At 39.2% G+C, this 19,882-nt stretch overlaps 1 protein-coding gene across 1 annotated transcript; it reads right to left on the minus strand.

The window, feature by feature from the left end:
- Positions 1-10,145: 10,145 nt before the first annotated feature.
- LOC132944426 (uncharacterized) lies at positions 10,146-18,814 on the minus strand. Its single transcript, XM_061013746.1, has 3 exons — positions 18,180-18,814; positions 16,516-17,616; positions 10,146-13,622 (listed from the first exon to the last, which is right to left on the minus strand). The coding sequence occupies exons 2-3, from the start codon at positions 17,603-17,605 to the stop codon at positions 12,370-12,372; spliced, it is 2,343 nt and encodes a 780-aa protein (XP_060869729.1). The 5' UTR covers positions 17,606-17,616; positions 18,180-18,814; the 3' UTR covers positions 10,146-12,369.
- Between the last annotated feature and the right edge of the window lie 1,068 nt (positions 18,815-19,882).

Raw genomic sequence — 19,882 nt, forward strand, 5'->3', positions numbered from 1 at the left:
AAAGTAATATAAAATATTGGGTGAAAGAAAAAATACGGTCAAACCGAAAATCTAGCGTTAAGTTGCCGAAGCTTTTACAAACACACACACGCACTGACACACATCGTTTTTTTTTTTTGGCGTATTTTGGCAGGGGATAACAAAATAGTTGGGGTGTTGGGGTCCATAGGGAGCGACGAAATTATAAAATTTCGTCAGATCGGGATTTGTGTGTGTATTTAGGTAATTTAAATCATCATTACATGTTTGTATACAGGAGACCAGAGGGAATTATTATTATTCGTTATTTACAATAATTTCCGAACCGGAAAAATGTTTATAAAAATATATGAAAATATTATTTTTATTATTATTTAAGTAAGCAATGTAAAGAACGTATAAGAAGATAATAATAATGTTATATTTTGCTTACTGATCACGTTGCGCACGGGCACACCGCACACACACACACGCGCGCATAACATAATATTATTTCATATTTATTATTATATTATTATACGTAAATATATACGTACTTACGTAATATCCAGCACGCCCCCGCACAACAAGCAGAGGGGTTTATTTAATATTTTAATGATACGATTGATACGGTTCGGCGGCGCCGCCGTTTTCGTATTATTATTCGTCTGCTAATTGGCCGCTACTGCCTCCCATTTACCTCCTACACGCAAATAATACGCCGCCGCCGCCGCCGTTTTACACGCTACGATACGGCGGCGACCAGAAAAAGGTTAAGCGGTTTTTCTCTACTTTTCGTAAAATCGCGTAATATTAAAAACAAAAAAAAAAAAAACACCTGACTATAAAGTCTCGACAAGTATGCACCTAAATGTATATATTATACATACGTATAGACTGCCAACTGGCCCTTTGCTTTTTTCTCATCGTTACGTAAGTATAATCAGTTAAAATATACGTCCCACCACGACTCGCCAAACTACTAACGACTTACAGCTGCAATTATCGCATTCGATCGTTGTTTGTTTAAATACACTTTTGCGTTATGTTTAACGTCTCTGCGACAGAAACCGTCGATAAACATAGCGTATAATTTTTACCCACCAACCCAACGACAACGCGTTTATAATAATCCGAGTTAGTGGGTTTACATAGAACGCTTTAAAACAAATAGCAAAACTGAACTTAAAAATTTAAAATCACCGAAAAGCTCAAATACAATTTTTCAAATCCATTATTTTTCTTTCTCGTTTTTAGAATGTCTATTGAAAAAACAAAAACAAAAAATAGGTACCTACCTTTTAGTATTTTAATTTCTCATCTATTTCGATAAATTAAACCATTCAATAGAACAAATGTGTTTAAACCTATTTCAGACATTGTATACATAACACTGCAGTATAACACACTAATACATTCTCATAAAAAAATAAATATTGACATTTCAAATATTTTAAATAAATATTTATGTATATATGACTCATTTCATAAAACTGTTACCTAGTCACTCGGATAATTTTGAATATGAAATTTTTATTTTTTGTGTTTGAAATAAGATATATATATATTTATTTATATATTTATATATATATATTTTACCTGTCCCTGCAGTAGTAATAATCCTCAGTATTAGCATAATTATGTAACTCAGAGGATGTCCTCTTGAAAAGTGCGGTAATAGTTTTTTCAGTTTCTCGTATATTTGTAGAGCACCCTACTCTTTACTCCTTCAGCAATCTCAACTTAAATGGTCTTAATTAAGACGAATGCGCATAAAAAATATTATAAGTGGGTACTCGAATTATTACTCGATTCAAATTATTGCCGTTTAAAAATCGAATGCCGACACTGATTTGACGAATAAGGGAGGAGAATATTACATATTATATTTTATAGAGCGCAAAATTAATTAGAATAACAATATCATAAAATAGTAGGTTCCGGCTATACTGCAGATATCCACTGTAGATTAGAAAAATAAAACTGATGGACGTTTCCCGCGCGAGATGCGGTCCAAAAAAATCCCAAAAAGTTAACTCACCTTATATATGTATATTACACTATATAGTATAGACATAATATAAGTATGTATATTTATAATAAAACTCGTTGACCGGAGTGCGCGCCGCCGCCGCATATTTACACGCGACTACTTTCGGAAAAAAAAAAATCAAAAATCGACTACACACACACCGAGGGCGATTTCACAACGTCCTCCGCTCACCACCGCTGAGTGTGTGTGTGTGTGTGTGTGTGTGTGTGAGTGTGTGTGTTTGTATACATATATAGTAAAAATATAGGTAAAATAATGCTCGCGGCGGCGGTTTTTGGTGGTACAACCAATCAGTGGCGGCATATAAACTAGCTAGCTATATACGCGTATAGACTTGTCTCTTTTATTATTATTATATACATATATACAGGGTGTTTCACCGAGCACGCTCGTCCCCGCTTTTTCATTTCATAATGAATTTAATATTCAAATTCGGATTTTTGGAATTTTTGAATATACTCGGACGATATTTTTAAATTCTTGAGATTTGTTTGTAATACTTACAAGTTATTATAGGTGTGTCCTGTGGCGATACAAACTCCTGTTTTCCTATTTTATTATACTTGGACTATTATTTTCAAATTATAAACGTTGATAATCAATATTAATTATTAGGTAACATTTTTAAATCACCATAGCTCCCCGCCTCCCCATTATATCTTCCAAGCCCACTGTCACGGACCTAATAATATTATCCTTATCAGTTAGAACCTATCTACACAAAATTAATTAACTTAAAAACTATTCGTTCGAATTTTGATTCTGATGGTCCAAATTTTCAAAAAAATTATTCGCTAAATTAAATTTACTGTAGGTTTTCATTTGGAAAACAGAAGTTTGTTTCCTGCTTAAGGAGTGTGCTTAAGTAGTGCGAAAAATCTCAAGAATTTTAAAGTATGGTATTACAGTGTGTAGGTAACTAAAAAAAATTCCAGATACGTAAACGTAACAGTTTTTGAACAACTGGAATTTTAATAAAGACAAGAGCATGGTACGTGAATCACCCTGTATATATGATATTATGTATGAACAACTATGAAATAATATGATATATATATATACAGTCGTTTATAAAATCTATATGGGCTGCTGCCGCCAAATGAATATTATTCACACACAAACACTTTCACTGTACTTTTTACCTATACCCACAGTATAATATAATATACGCGCGGCCGATACCATACTCGCGCGGCACACTATATATATATATATTTCGGGTCAAACGGACGCTTTTATATTTTTGGGAGGGGTCGTCGTCGTCTTCGCGGCGAACGGTGAACCCTTATATATATATATGTTGCCGGTTCATAATCTTTGCGTATATACCATTTACGGTGTACTATAAACGAAAATATGGTCTATTATGGGCATTTTTTTTTTTTTTATTATTATAGCTTTTGGTTATAGGCGATAGGCCCCTTCTTCGGGTACACGTAGGTAGGTATGGGTGGTAGGACCATATTCCTCCGCTGTTTGTTTTCCTCGAAAAATAGAAAGATATGTACTTTTCATTTTCCTCCAAATATTAAGATCACAATATATTAGTTTTTTCAATATTTAAATTGTTTATTTTATTTGTATTCATATACGTGTGTCCGCGAAAACAGGGCACACCGTATGATTAAATTACTACTACAGTATAATCGTATCCAATTTAAAAATTGACGACAATTTAGTGTATTTACCTATAATTTATTAATTTATAATGTACCTAATAATTATTTTAGTTAATCATTTAAAAAATAATGGGTAATATTTTACTGTAATTTATCACAATGATTTTTAATTTTAATTTATTTCATATTTAATGTTTACGTATGCATAAAAATAATGTTGAACAATACGTCTTACTCTTAGCCAGAAACTTGATGGTACTATTTAAATTAATGAGGATGTGGAATTTATTTTTTATAAAGGTGGAAAATGAATAGATTAGGAAAATTTGAAACAAATTTGGGGGCTGGTAATATAGTTTTCCCGGGGCGAATTTCTTAGTTTACCACTGTTACGTATGTATTGAATATGGTGGATTTTTTTATTTTAACATTTACTGTTTGATTGGTGACAGTACAGTTGAGATTTATTTACCATCGTTTTTTATGCAGGGAGACGGTCAGAGTTATTACATCTACCAGTCAACGTTCCTAAGATCTCCGCCCTGTGGAATTCCGTTGTCATCGAGCGCCTTAAACGTCTTACATTTCGTAAACTCCATTAAAACGAGCTAAAGTTAAATCGTTCGCGGTCAGTACACCGCGATTACAATTTTACAAATTACATTCCACTAAAATTAAATTAATTGCCTATAGTTACTTACATTTTTATATTTCTAAAAGCCGGAAGATTTACTTTATAGTATATAATCAGCACATATATAGGTTTAAATTTAAACAGGTTGACTCATCCAACTTAGCCAAAATGTCAATCATATTTTCATATAATTCAATTAATCAAATTCTGGTATTTGGAACTTTTAGAATGATTGTAATGACTATATATTTTCAAAAGATTTTCAAACCATGTTGGTATAACCATGTATATTTATACGGTGACGAAACTAACTTATTTTTTTGCAAATTAATTGTTAAGCACCTGATTATTTTAAAAAATATACTGTTCTAAGTAGTATTTTATAAAGGTAAGTGCTTTATTAACCTTTATGTTATCTTAAGGGACAATAGTCCTAATAATGGTTTTACATCAAATATAGGTGCCCACAGTTCATGGATATATAGATGCAATGTGTAATCTAGTACAAGCTTATAAATGACTAAAATTTTGAAATTATCATAGCCCTCATATTTCTTAAGCAGTTAAATCTATATTATTTTTGCAGGCACATAATAATTAGGAAACTCCTCGTTTAAATTCAAATTTAAGTACACCTACATCAAGAAAATGAATTTTAAAACTATAAGCCTTCTACAGTGGCACTTTTAAGAGAGATGATTCCGATGCCCTCCTCTTTGAGACTCGTTTAATTTCTTTTAATATGTAAATGGTAAAATATAATAATTTATGGAAATATAAATTGTATTTAACATTAAATATTATTAAAATATTAAAATATAACAATGATAAAAATATTAACAAGAACAAAAGTGTAAAAATTAAGTTCGCTGGTACAGTTTACGGCAAGAGGGTGAACCAAATTGGTTTTCCTTATTTTTGTGCCATGGTACTAAATTTGCCCATTCCCTTGAAGTCTAGTCAAAATCTCTAGATAGGTTCAAGTACGACTGATCTGCTAACCTAAAAATGTACAGAAAAAATTCTGAAGTTTTGTATCACCATAAAGCAGTTCATATTATATTGGGATGAAAAATCCAAGTATTTGTAATTAATAGAGTCTTAGAAGTATACGATATAGAAATTCCAAAATTCAGAATTTGAATAAATACATTATCATTAAGTTATAAAAAAAGGGAAGTATAATATCGACGAATTTATATACATTATAATCGTTTTAAGGGTTTGCCTATATAGTGGCAGGAATCGTTGGCTGCCAGGTCTGCATCATAACAATATGATCGACGACGACGCCCGCGGAGAAAAGCGTTTCGAGAATGCAAAAAATCTATGGGCGTCCTCTTTCTTCTCCCCCGTCGATATGGAGAATTTCCACAAAAAAATTATACACGACATATATTATCTATAACGTGCAATATGTAATTTTTTAAATAAACTTTTCGTAAAAGTGTTTTTGCGAGTGATTGGTTATACTTGCGCGCAGTTGCCCGGCGCTGATGTGATGTGGTGTGGTGTGGCGACGACGAACAACTGCCGCCGTGACATTAAATGAAAAAAGTTTCATAATTGTATTATTTTTCCAGCGACCCTACATAGACGAAAGTCGTAAAACGGTCGTTCGGAAACTTTATCGTTTTCAATCGAACCACAGCGCCGGCCAGTTGCAAACACCGCACGCACACGTCTCGAGTCGTGTCATTATTACCTGTATAATATCGTTACAACACCGCAAGAGCGAATAAAAAAAACTCGTCTTCCGTAAGCAATATAAAACATATAATAAATAATAATACATCGCAAGCGATAATATTAAGTTTTGTGCTTTAGTGGCGTGGCGAAAGCATGTTTGAGGCACGTGTGATCATAATTGGCAGGTGGGTCCGGGAGGTCATAGGTGCGCGTAAAACGACTGTGGATCAACGAGTTTTAGGTATGTCCACAGTTTTTTTTATGGGACAAGTTCAAATGCACTACAATGTATCGAAAAATGCTCTAAAAAATAACCAAAAATAATCTCTTTTCAACGCAATAATACCCTAAAAAAATGACAAACATTTTTTGTATAGGCACGTGACTATACGCAACGGATGAGGAAACGACGGTTTAGCTTTCAGCATTTTTAAAACTTCATCTCAACTATCTCAATTAAACTAACAATAATACAAAAACTAAATATCAAGCTTGGGCACGCGCAATAAATAAACAATGTACCGAAAATAATGGCGATCGCGATGTATCTCTACGGTACATACCAATTACCTAGTTGATATTTGATTGAGTAAGACACTACCTACATACGATAATCGCTGGGTATAGATAAAGACGTTATTGCTTTCATATACAGAACGAAAGTTCTAGCCTATTTAGTTAGTAACTGCCTATATGTATTGAATAGGTATCTACAATCTACTATTACATATTATTATAACCTGTTTAGTCCGCACTCGAAACATTCTATGGCTTAAAATTTTTGTAAGCACGATAACATGATAATGTTGGCAATTTTATTACGTTTGGGTTTCGTGCAATCTCTGTAGACTGAAAGAGAGCGATCGGGTGCAGTAACATTGAGTATTATAACATGTAACGACAAATAATTATAGTATTATTGTTTATTGCTCTTTACTAGCTATGATGAAATGGACCTAGGTATTCAAACTACTCAAAAATATATACATAATTGAATATTTTAATGATAATTTCTGTTTGAATAAGTAATACAACTAAAATAAGTACTAATTTGATTTTAAGGGTGGTGGTTGTTGGTGGTAACTGGTAGGCACCTATAGACAATTTTTAATTTCTTATTTTCTTCACACAAAAAAAAAATGTTTTACACTACCTACGGCACTGTTTGACTCTTATATTATAATCAGGGTTCGGAAATCGTATGAGTTGAATATTGTTCTATATGCTCTCGATTTGAAGCAGACCGAGCCAGAAATACGAGCAATAGAATGGTGAGTTTAAAAATCGAACATTTTTAATGCATATTTTCTCAATTTTGGGGGGAAAGTCTATAATTAAGTTTTTAGTTTATTTTTTGTTTGTTTTATTTTATATTTCTTTAAATTTCATCGATTTTCATACGTAAATTTGCTATGCATATTTAATGTTTTCAAAAAAAATGTAATTTTCGCCTTGTTTAATTTAACCCATATTTGCAATATAATATTAAATATAAATTCAATTCAATTCAATTATATTAACGAATTTATTGTCATCGTCGTAGTCGATTGATAATTTAACGACCAGAGCGCATTTAATCTCTATATTGTGTTAATATCTCTTATCGTCAATAATACTTACCTATCGTAAATCTATATTGATAAATCGTTTATTCGTCGGCAAGGTTTTACACGATTGATAGTTTTGTTATGGGCGCAGTTAAAATTTGTACAATATTATATACACGCGTCGTATTTGTATATTCACTAAAATGCAAAGGAAACTTTTCATTTCTTTTTAGGACGTATTATGGCGCGTATAGTCTGTCGTTGAGTCTATTTCCACGACAAGACGTGCGTACGGTGGCAGTAGACCCTGCAGGAACAACAACTATACATCGTCCGAAAATAAAATTTGGAGGAGGGGGAAAATAAAATTTGCCCATACACAGGGGCCCGGAAGTGATACGTAGGACGTCCGTCCGCGTGGTGTCGGAGAGAGGCGGTGGTCGGACCGCAAACCGGTGTCGGAGAGTGTGCGCTGGAAAAATGAGTCGAAATTGTGTGTAGTCGACTTTCGGTCGGTGTCGTATTTCAACTTTGGCGCTAGCCCAGCCGAGTGCGGCGGCCAGTTCGGAATTCCTCCGTCGCCGTGCGCTGGCGACGGCGACCGACCGTACGCGAACCGCGTACCTTAACCACCACTCCAGCGACGACGACGACCACCGATACCGCGCGGCGACACAACCTTGAACCTGGTCGCCGGGCGCGTTTCACGAAATCCGGTCGGACCGCGCCGCCGTACCTACACTAAAGCATCGTGCGACCGACATATGGTAGTGCTTTTTTTCCATTCTTCCTACGACTAGATAGGTAGGTAGGTACCGCACGGTTACCGCGGTCAGACGCCGCAGGTATGGAACGACGTGGTATTTGTCTAGTCGTACGTACGACGATCCGCGTATTTTTTTTGAGATTTTTTGGTTTTTTGCCCAATGAGGGGGTGTTGGGACATATATAAACGTCTTCTTCACTATAGACATGCCCGGAACTATATGGCTATGGGTTGCCAAGAACCAAAATTGCTAGAGAGACATGCTCAATACCCATTTCGTAGATGAACTCTGGTACCTATATAATAGGCATGCATGTGCACAATTTTTTCGATTTTTTTTACGCTCATAATTTATATAAAAAAACTTATGTTTAATGTTTTAGATTTTTTAGTAGAAGCAATATGCTCCAATCATTTACTTAAAAGGAGGTTTTTAGTAACAAATTGAATCTAATATCAACATTGCTACATACGAACATTAATTGTTGAAATTTAAAAATAATTGTTTGGGACCACCAAACATATATAGTCACCAAAAAGTTGGAACTTATCCGCTTAGAAACCGTTTTTCATAGTATAAACAATGATTATTTGATCATTGAATAAAAAATACACATCCATTACAGCTGTGACCTACTCGGTGACGAAATACACTCGCGACACCTTTACTGTACAGCAGAGCGGTTAAAAATTGTGTAATATAATTTATCTGTAATTTAAAACCATAATATTTGCAAATAAATCAATAAAAGTATGATGGACCTTTTTTTTCGCAGGACTTTCGCTCTGTTGTCGGTACATTTCTTAATAGAAATCTATAGTCTCTCCGGTAGAGTTATATTATTATTGAACTAGAAAGTGCTGTACAATTATATACTTACTTACTTCGTCGACGAAGGATTTCAGGGTCGACTTTAGCCAGGTGAATCTTTTATAATACCAATTCATAATTCCTTGTGCACGACGACGTAATAACTTTCGGCTGATTTAAACGGCAAGTATAGTTTACTCGACATTCATAATATAGGTGTAGAAAAATGAGAGGAACATAGACAGGAACAAGACAATAATGATGAGATTTAAATGGTATTAAAATTATAAATAAAAACAAGTAATATTTTTTTTTTGCTACACGCCATTTTTTTTTCCATTTCAAAATTACAATTTTTTTTTCCAATATAACATCAAAACATGACCAAAAGATTTTTCACGATTTTTTTTTTCATTTTTGCTTATTTTTTATCTAATATAAGTATGAATAAAATACAAAACATAGACTCTAAAATATCAATTAATATCGTTTCTTTAAAATATTACATCATTTTAAAAAAATTGATTATGCACTAATGTTTTTTTTTTTTTGTATTTGTTGTGTAAAAACGATAAAGAGGTACATATGGGTTTTCTTAATTTAATTAACACGACCGTTATAAATTAATTAATCATAAAAATAAGTCAATACTCAGTTAAGAGTAAAAAAAAACAAACTTAAATTATAACAGATAAAAGCAAGTCTAACAACTTTCTAGGCTAATGCCACAGACTGTACATAAAAAATATATATTATATATGTTTATAACTTACGTTTCGATAAATATAAATAGGGTAAATTTATGGCTTAGCATTAAGATGAAAATGTAATTTTTTTTTTTTTTAATTATATATTTCATTAGTTTTCCAATAAAATGTTTGCAGCACTTGGTTAACAATCACGTTCAGCCTTAATTATTAAAAATAATAATATCTAATACAAAATTAGTCTCACTAAATTTTACTTTTTCCTCCGTAGTAATAATATACACATATATTATGTATTTATATTTTATATATTATTATAATTAATATATGTGCGACCAATAAAGAGTTAGCGTTTAAAAAATATATCTCTCTTTCGCGTGTGTAATATATGAAAAGAGGGAGGGGTGTATATATATCATGAACGAGGATGGCACTCGAGACTAGAGTTAAAAAAAAAATCCAAAAACAAAAGTTTTTTAAAAATTTAGGGACGTTTATTTTACGGCAGAAACGTGTTGTTTTGGATAAAAAACAAACATATTCTTTTTCGTGGCCTAATAACTAAAACAAAAGTCTTAACGATTTATAAAAAACAGCACTTATCACAATATTGTATCTTAGGAGAAAATTTTTTAAAAAATGTCTATGACTTATTTACTTAATATTTTTTTTCTTTAACAAATACCTAATATTAATGAACACTCCTGTTACTTCCACTGGTATAATTAATAATTTAGAAATAATCGAATTAACAATTATTTCAATAAGTGTGTATGTGTACTTAAAACATACATTGTATTTATATCTAAAAATATGAAAGCTTTTTACCATTTTTTATTTGATTACGGGGATTCTTTGTTTAATTTAAATCTGTATGTACAAATAAGCGCTTTTATAAATTACTTTCTTTTATAATAATATAATAATAATAATAATAATAATTGTAATAAAAATAATCATAGTAATAATAATAATAATAATAATAATAATAATAATAATATTGTTTTACGTACATTTTATTTAATTTTTTACAAGTGCATTTAAATTAGGTGCCGTCTAGTGAACAAAAAAAGAAATGTTTAAAAAATGAAATAATAATAATAATAATAATAATAAAAATAATAATAATAAAGGAAAAATGCGCAAACACAACTTGGAAATGCAACGAAATCAGGTAAAACGTAACAAAAAAAACTAACAAGTATAGTATACCTACATCAGAAAAAAATAATTATCAATACTACCAACTATAACATTTTAAGATCATACTTAATCTATTTTGTACTGTGCATTAAAAAAACGTGGGGGAGGGGAAGCATCATGTAATAATATCCTCGTAGACTTTACAGTTAACTCATACTTAAAACTATATTTTATTATATTGTCTACGTCTACGGGTAACGTTAAAAATATTATACAACTAAAAGTTTTCAATTAGATATTTTATATTATATTATATATATATATATATTTAAAAAAAAAAAACTGTACAATAGGAACATATCGTCATCTCTTTTAAAGGGCTGTTTACTTGTGTATTTCACGATTTCAAATAATAAAATATTTTCAAATGTATTCAGTAGGCCTATACGTTTGAGAAAAAAAAAAACTAAATATCCTAAGTGTTACGCGATTATTAATAATAATATTTATATATAATATTATATAGTAAATTAAATGTTGATTATTCGTATTTACAAGAATATCGGCTCTGACAACACTACACACAGCAGTGCCGCGGGAGCGGGGAGGGAGGGAGGAGAGGGCGCCACGAGGTGGCGGAAAACTCCGAAATTCAAAAAAGAAAACTGCGACGAAATATTAAATTCAGACGCAATTTCTTTTTCTTTTAAAAATCATCGTTCGTTTACCGCCGCCGCGACGACGCGCTCAAAATACCCGACTCCCGCGACCTTTATATTATTATCATGTCCGGCCAATTGTAAAAAAATAAAACAATATAATAAGTATGCTCTCTGTTTCCGTGATTTAACAATCGGAAAAAATAATGAATAGAAAAACCACATAAAAACAAGCACACTCGCGCGCGCGCACTCGTCCCGGGCGAATCGTAATATTACAATATATATCCTAACTATATGTACAATTGTTATAAACTCGTACGATGCGCATGCGCACATCTATACATATTATATATATATATATATTTATATTATTTATACATAAGCATAATATTGTAACACCAACACACACACACACACACACGTCTAACTACCTAACTACCTCTACATACATAAACAATACGTATCGATAATAAAAGTTATTATTATTATAATAATAATATAAAATTAATGATAATAATAATAAATTAATATATGTTTAAATATATTTGAGCAACCGTTCTTCGAAATTAAAAAAAAAATAAATAATAAATAATTAAATAAAACGACGCGCAAGACGTACGAGAGTGCGCGGCGCGAGCGAGCGTATGTTTGTGCGTGTATGTGTGTGTGTGTTTGTAGTTTGTTTGTTTGTGTTTTGTTTCGTTTGGCGGGTGAGAAGATAATGTCATAAGAATAATAATGTAAATATTACAAATATAAGATGCGTTCTCACCGCGAAGACTATTGCTGGTGGTGTTGTTGTTGTTGGTTGTGTGAGAAATGGTTTGATGATGATGATGTTTGTTTGTTTGGCTTGCCGTACCGCCGGTGGTAGTGCTCGCGCCGGAGCTCGAACAGCCGCTCGCGGAGCATGCGCTGCTTCTGCTGCATGACATGCTTCTCGGACAGCAGCCGCCGCTCGTCGAGCATCATGAGGTCGCACTCCCGCTTGGCACCGCGCAGTATGCTCAGCTTGGACGGTATCTTGCGGTTGTCGTCCAGGAACGACACCTGCATGCTGAGGTTCATGAACAGCATGCTGGTCTCGACGCGCCGCGACTTCTCCAGGTCGTTATGCAGCGCCCTCTTGACGGGGTCCATGAGTTTGGTCTTGTAACTGTAACCGCCACCGCCGACGTTCTCGTACTTGATTTTTTTGCCAGCGCCGGACTGGTGGTGGTGATGTAGCTTTGTCGATGACGATTTCATTGAGCCGGACACGGCAGTCTTCTTTTTCTTCTTCTTTTTCTTCTTGCGGCCGCCGCCCGTGGTTGTTGACGATGAGCTGCACGACGAAGAGCCACCGGAAGACTTGCGGCCGCCACTCGACGTCGACGCGCCCCGCAACACTTTGTCCCAGTCCATGTCGTGGTCGTCGTCGTAATCATCGTAATCGTCGTCGAACATGTCGTCCGGTTCGTTCTTCATCAGCGACTCGAAGTCCGCATCCATGTCGTAATCATCGTCTTCGTCGTCATCGCCTTCGCGATCTTCATCCTCGTCCAACGGCTCCGGCTTAATGGTCGTCGTGAGGGCATTTTGTTGTTGCTGATGTTGTTGCCGCTGTTTTCGTCGCTGACGCTGTCGGTTGTCGTACTCGTCGTCGTCACTGCGGTCATCGCCTGCCGACGAACCGTAGTCGTCCACGGGTTCTTCCTTAATGACGGGCTCTTCCTTGATGACGGGTTCATCCTTGATGATGGGCATGCCCTTCCAGTTGGTGTTGTCCTTTTTGTATCGGTCCAACAGCGACAATCCACCGCACAGCTTCTTGGGCGGCGGCGGGGGCATTGGGTATGCCGCGGCCACGGCTGCCGCAGTGGCCGACTGCCCGGCGGTCTTGTGCTTCCGCTTGACCGTGCTCTTCCACTTGGTCACGGGCGGTTCGCGCTTCTTGACGATGCCGCGTTTCATTATGTCCGCCATGGTGGCGCCCTTGCGAGGCGTATCTGGCGTATCCCAGCTGTCATTGACCACGTCAATTTCTTCTTCTTCTGCGAAAAAAACAGGAAAAAAAATACCCAACGGACGTTAATAACATGTACAAAGCGCAAACAAAATAATATATTAATTGTAATTATTATTTAATACCTAATACCTAATAATAATAACAACAACAATCCGTCACAGAGTGGTATTACAACGTGTCGCCTTCAGCAGTTTAAATTTTAAAAATTCGCGGTGCCGGTGCGAGAGAGCGCGGGAAAGCGCGCGTCGTCTGCCGCGGAATCGTTCAAGGGCGGGTCGACGACACCGTCGCCGGAGAGCGCGCCGATCGATCGGACGGGCGGCGGCCGTGACGTCAGGGTCGCGGGTGTGCGTATATGCGTGTGTGAGAAGATTCCCGCCGCCGCCGACGATTCCCGCCAACGTGTGCGGCCTCCCTCAATGGCGTGTGTGGGACTACGTCGTCGGTGCGTTCACACCGCGGCGGTGGAGCCGGCGTTTTTCGCGCGCGCGGAAAATCTCTCTTACCGGGAAAAACGACGACGACGGTGCCGGTGCCGGTGCCGCCACGATGCGCGCGCACGCGACACGTCGCGACTATAACCACGCCGCGAGGGGCCCCGGTTAGGGTTCAAGGGCAAGTCCACGACCGCCGCCGCCGCCCGTATATCGATCGCCCGTAAAACCGAAATACTTTCCACCCTCCTCTCCTGGACAACCCCTGCCGCCGACCCATCGATACCCTCCTCACCGCCACCCACTCACCACGAACCAACACCAACGCCGTTTTGTAGTAATAGTATTTTTAGACACGTTATCGATACGCGCGCGCGGGCACTTCACCGCCCGCCAACAGTGATGACAATATCGTATTCGTCTATTTACTTTATTGTTTCCCCACCGGGGGCGGAGGGATATTAAAAATAATAATAATATTATTTAATATCAATTTATTGTCCAACCAGGAAAAACACTACTATTCAGTCACTATTAATAAACGTAAAATTCAACGTTGCCGTCGCGTCGTCGTCGTCGTCGTCGGAACATTATCATTTATCACTTTCCCCCGCACGCAATAGGTGGGGAAGCCGCCGCCGCCGCTAACCAGAACACTCTTACTTTTTCGTAAAATAACTACTGCTGCCGATGCCAGAACGACGATTACGTATGATCACAATAATTTTCAATATTATTATACGAATACGCGGAAGAGTTCTGAGAAATGGCTCAAAAAGCCGATTTTCACGTGCAAAGGGTCTATTGTAGATATTATATAATTTGGAACACAAAAAAAAACTTTTTACCGAAATAGACATTAAATACGAAAAATCGTTGGAAATAGGGATACGGAATATCTACTTTGACACATTTAAAATATACCTTGGCGGTTCTTACGTAACGTGTATCAAAAATAGGAATCGTAATTATTGTATTCAACACACACCACGTAATGTAATATTGGAAATTTATAAGTTATTTGGCCACTATCAGTATTTATGTTCTAAATTTATAAACGCTCTGCGGGTATTAACACGCAGTCATTAATTTTAATTGAACAGATATTTAATTAAAAATAAGAATATTAACGATAATGCACTTATTGAAGATTATTTAAGTCTCATAAACCTGCGCTTCGAATACCTATTAGGTGGATATATTTAGCAATCGAAGAACAAGTGAAGTAACGGTAGTACTTATTTCGGGAGATGAATTATTATTTTGTCATAAGTGAAACGCTATTATTATTCGCGCGCATACCAACGTGGTGGCCCGGGCAGCGGCGCGGGAGAGCAATACGGAGAAATCCGAATGTTATTTGAAAAAAAAAAAAAAAATAAAATAAATAATGAGTTGCGCGAGAGATGCGGTTGGGATTTTTTATCAGATAGAAGACACTGCAAGTTTTTTACGTCCAAAAATAGAATCGATTCGTGTTTATTATTGTCATTTCGTTCTTTATTATCGTTTGCACGCGCGCATTTTTTATAAATAATAATAATAATATTATGTGACCAGTCGATTCACAGAATGGTAAAACACGATATGGAGTGAAAAAAATAAAAAACCACTACATCGACGTTTACACCCCCCCCCCCTCCCCTCTTTCCCCACCTCGCCCCCCAGGACACCACGCGTTGATAGGATCAGATATCGTCAACAACAACAACAACGACGACGCCGACGACCACGACCACAACCGAAACGAAGACCAATAAAGAAGCGTAAATAAAAAAAAAAAACGTTCGCGGGTTATTTTAAGAGGGAAAATAACCACCGCAGACCGGACAATATTATTACGATAACACACAGTAACAATAATATCGTACGATTAAAGTCCGACGACGGTGACGAACAATATCTCTTTTTCGGCGGGCGGACGTCCGGAAACGGATTGGGGCAGGCCCGGGACGAAAATACACATCTCTCTATCGGACATTCGTCGATAACGGATGAATCTCGTAACGACGGGACAATATCATTATTAATTATATAATATTATTTAACATCATCTCTTCTTCGGCGGTACACCCGGTGTGCGGGATTTACGACTAACAAAAACGAGCAGCAGACGACTACGACCACCACGACCACCTCCACCGAGAAGTGTAATCTCGTCGCCACCGCCAGTGGACGCGTCGAGGAGGGAGAATAAAAACGAAATTAAACGAAACCGCCGAGTGGAGACGACGGGCCTTGAACTAGGCCACCGTTTCCCGCGCGTTTCCCCCCTACGAGCGCGCGGTGCGTGTACGCGGCGGCCGATGACGATGCGCGCGCATTCATCGTCACTGCACCATCACGTCTCGGCCAGCGCCGGCACGCATGTTGCGCAACGCGACGTCTCAAGAAAATTAAAATCTTTCGTTACAAAACCCAATATTTGCCATTATTATTACTATTTAATATTATTTAATAATTGTTATGATTCTGTGTACTCACCGGAAGACTGAGAACGAGACGGGGGTGGAGTGACAAGTCCAAGCATGTCCACCAAGTGGTTGGGGTGGTGTTTGGCGGGCGACACGACCGTCGACGAACTGGTCGAGCCGCAGCCACTGCCGCTGTTGCCCCCGTGGTGGTGGGTGGGTGTCTGTAGGTAACTGTGGTCCAGTTCGGTTATTTGAAGTATGTCGGCGTTGGGTTCCGCCTTGAGTATGATAGGTAGCAAGTGGTTGTCACTGGTCCACAAGTAATCGTCGTCCGGTTCGGACTTGATGGTCACGCCACCGACGATCGCTGCCGCCGCGGCGGCTGCTGCTACTGCGGCCACGGCTGGGGAGTCGCCGACATCCAGCGTCGCACCAACAGGGGACCGCCCGTCGGCCGTAGCGTTGTTGTTCCTCTTGACGTGCTTGGCTGCCGGTTCGGCTACGTAACCGGTCACCTCGCCGGGTGGCACCATCTGGAACGCTTTCTGAACTTTCTCGCGGTTCTCGTCAGTGAGCGCATACCGATCGGCGTAGAATATCCAATCGCAAATGTCCAGGTAACTGTTGTCGGCCGTGTCGAACTCGCACCCATCGAACTGGCACCAACTGATGTCCATCGTCGTCTCGGCGGTCTGCTGCTGAGACGGTGTGGACGAGGCGGACGACGACGTCGTGGACGAGCAACTCGATGATGGCGGTGATGCGGACTCAGACACACACTGACCGCCGCTTGTAGCGGTACAACTGCTCGGCGAGTAGAGGTCAGCGGCTGCAGCGGCCGCGGCGTTTCTGGCCAGACATGCGTCGCACGAGTCGCATCCCGCCGCACCCATATAACTGTTCTTCTTGCACAGGTCGGTGGGCGGGCGGCCGCAACAGCCACCAGCCGTACCTGCGGTGCCGGCCACCAAACTGCAGAGCAGGCTTCCGGCGGACGGGCCACCGCTAGCGGCCGCGACAACTACGTCCCGTTCGAACTCAAACAGGTCGCTCTTGCACACGTCGCTCATCGGCGACGCAGGCAACACGTAGTCTAGGGCGATGTCCATAGCCAGGTTGGTCATCTGATTTAGTATGGATTCCGTGCTCGGGTTCACCATTTTGGCGGCACCTGTGACGACACAAAACGGAGGTCAGTAAGTCATTTAGGAGTGCACACGAGTGTGGAGGCGGGAGAATGCCGAAGACGAACTCAAAGAAAATCAAGAATAAAATGTTAGGTAGATAGATACTAGGATACTGGAAAAGCGTTTTTTAAATTTTAAAGGGGATAAGTCTATTTGTGGGGGACATGGTACGATACGATATGAATGCCGTATTGCCGTGGCCGGCGAGATACCGCCGTGACGATTCCCCGGGCGCGTTAGCGGCCGGTCGAGTGGGAATGTCGGTGTGGGGAAAAAAGGTTCGATAACGGGCGCGCGCGAAAGTGAAGGGCGACCGGCGCGCCGGCGCGTCGCCGACGCCGGCCGGCATACGCCCAACGCGCGAGCCACGTTGGTCGCGCCAACCGCCGCCGGCTGGCGGGAAACGCAACGGCCGCTCTAAACTTGGCGGGCCCGCTGATCGAGCCGTTCACCATCGTCTACAACTACTATCACGGGTAGATTAACATTAACATTAACATTAACTTTAACTTTAACTTTAACTTTTAAGAAATATTCTACCACTTACCCGGCAATGTGATTTTAGTCCGCGTAATCCCACCGGTCGTTTACGACGGTCACTCGGCGTGTCGCCAACGCGCACGCACACACGATGAGATGTTTCAAAAAAAAAAAATATTTAAATGCAACAACCGTTGTCCCTTTGGCGAAAAACCGAGGGAAATTCCCGAGCAGGATTGTCGTCCGAATGTCGACGGCTTCGGGAAAACTGAGATATCAAAGTCGACGACGGCGGATTGTCTATTTAACTATCGTCTGGGAAAACGTCCGGACGAAAATCGAAAAAAAAACTCGTAGCACGACAGTGATATTATAATTTATTAATTTATCGTACGGAACGCGCGCAAAATCAATGTACAGATCGAAATCAGAAAAAGAAAAAAAAATTATAAAAACGTCAACGAAATTACATTCAAACGGTATTGCGGATATAACGGCCACGCGCACCACGTTCACTACCGGCGCCGGTGCGGATGAGACTGTAGTACTGTAACGCGACGGCGGTCGTCGTCACTACTACTACTACTACTACTACTACTACAACCGCGGTCGTGGTGGTGGTGGTGATGGTGGTGGTATTGGGCCTGCACACACGAGCGGTGCGTGTGTTGCGCGAGGGCAATGGAAGTGCGTACGAAACGGTGTCCGTATATGGACTGACGTGGGGCCGGGGCGAGGTGTCGGCGGTACAGTCACACGCACACACACGCTCAGAAACGGGCGGGCGCGCGCACTCGCACGGCCGCGGCGGTACCCCCCAGCCGCCGCCGCCCGAAAACGCCGGCCGGCGTGCACCCCACCCCGCCGCCACCACCCCTTCGGTCTGTCTGTTGACAATGCCCGCCGCCGCATCACTCCCACCATCGGCTACGAGGATAGGCGCGCGCGCGACGTTCCCGGTGCGTGCGCGCGAGCGCCGGCAACGTTTTGAGTCTCGCCGCCTGCCCGCCCTTCGACCAGTGGAACACCGCCACCACACCACCCGTCACCGCCAACGCGTGTGCGGCGATCCGTCTGCCGCCCGTGACGCCGCGACTCTCCCGGTGAGATTACGCACCGCGGCGGCGCTGCGTGCTCGTCGGCGGCCGCGCGCGCGGGAAACGCCGACGGATTTTCGGCGGGAACGTTTCTGCCGCCGCCGGTATCGATATTCCGTTATTATAATATTATTAAAAATGCGCGTTGGACTCCGACCGCCCGACGATGGTGTTTTGTTATTGTTGTGGTGGTGGTGGTGCGAGCCGAGAGATTTCGACCTCACTGTAGTAATAATTGCTTGTGCCTTGTCCGAGTTGTTTCCCTATTTCCCAATAATTATTTGTTTATTTCAAGCTCGAATAAAATTTTTCGAAAACATTTTAGAATTGTACAGAAGAAATTTTAATTTAAAAAAATGTATTGGTTTTTTAATTTTTCAGGATGTTTTAAATAATATTTGTGTTTCTGTTTAAAACCAGAAACATTAGTTTTAAGAAATTGTTTACACTTACCCAAGTGTAATTAATTACCTACGTAACTGTAGCAGTCCAAAGTTGTAGGCTTAAACTTAACAAACTTTATTAGATTTTTGGAATTAGATAATAATTATATAGAATAATATATTATAATCATCGTAGGCAGGCAGGCAGCTTTCATATTTGTTGAGGCGGGGGCCATAGTATATATAATAAAAGTCTCGTGTTGGATAAAATTATTATCATAAGTTCACCG

Source organism: Metopolophium dirhodum, chromosome 5 (genome assembly GCF_019925205.1).
Source record: "Metopolophium dirhodum isolate CAU chromosome 5, ASM1992520v1, whole genome shotgun sequence".
In the NCBI taxonomy this organism is placed as follows: Eukaryota; Metazoa; Arthropoda; class Insecta; order Hemiptera; family Aphididae; genus Metopolophium; species Metopolophium dirhodum.

Coding starts and splice junctions, on each gene's coding strand:
- LOC132944426 (XM_061013746.1), bottom strand. CDS start 17,605: ATGGTGAACCCGAGCACGGAATCCATACTAAATCAGATGACCAACCTG. Junction 13,623..16,515: donor GTCTCGTTCTCAGTCTTCCG/GTGAGTACACAG, acceptor TTTTTTTCGCAG/AAGAAGAAGAAATTGACGTG.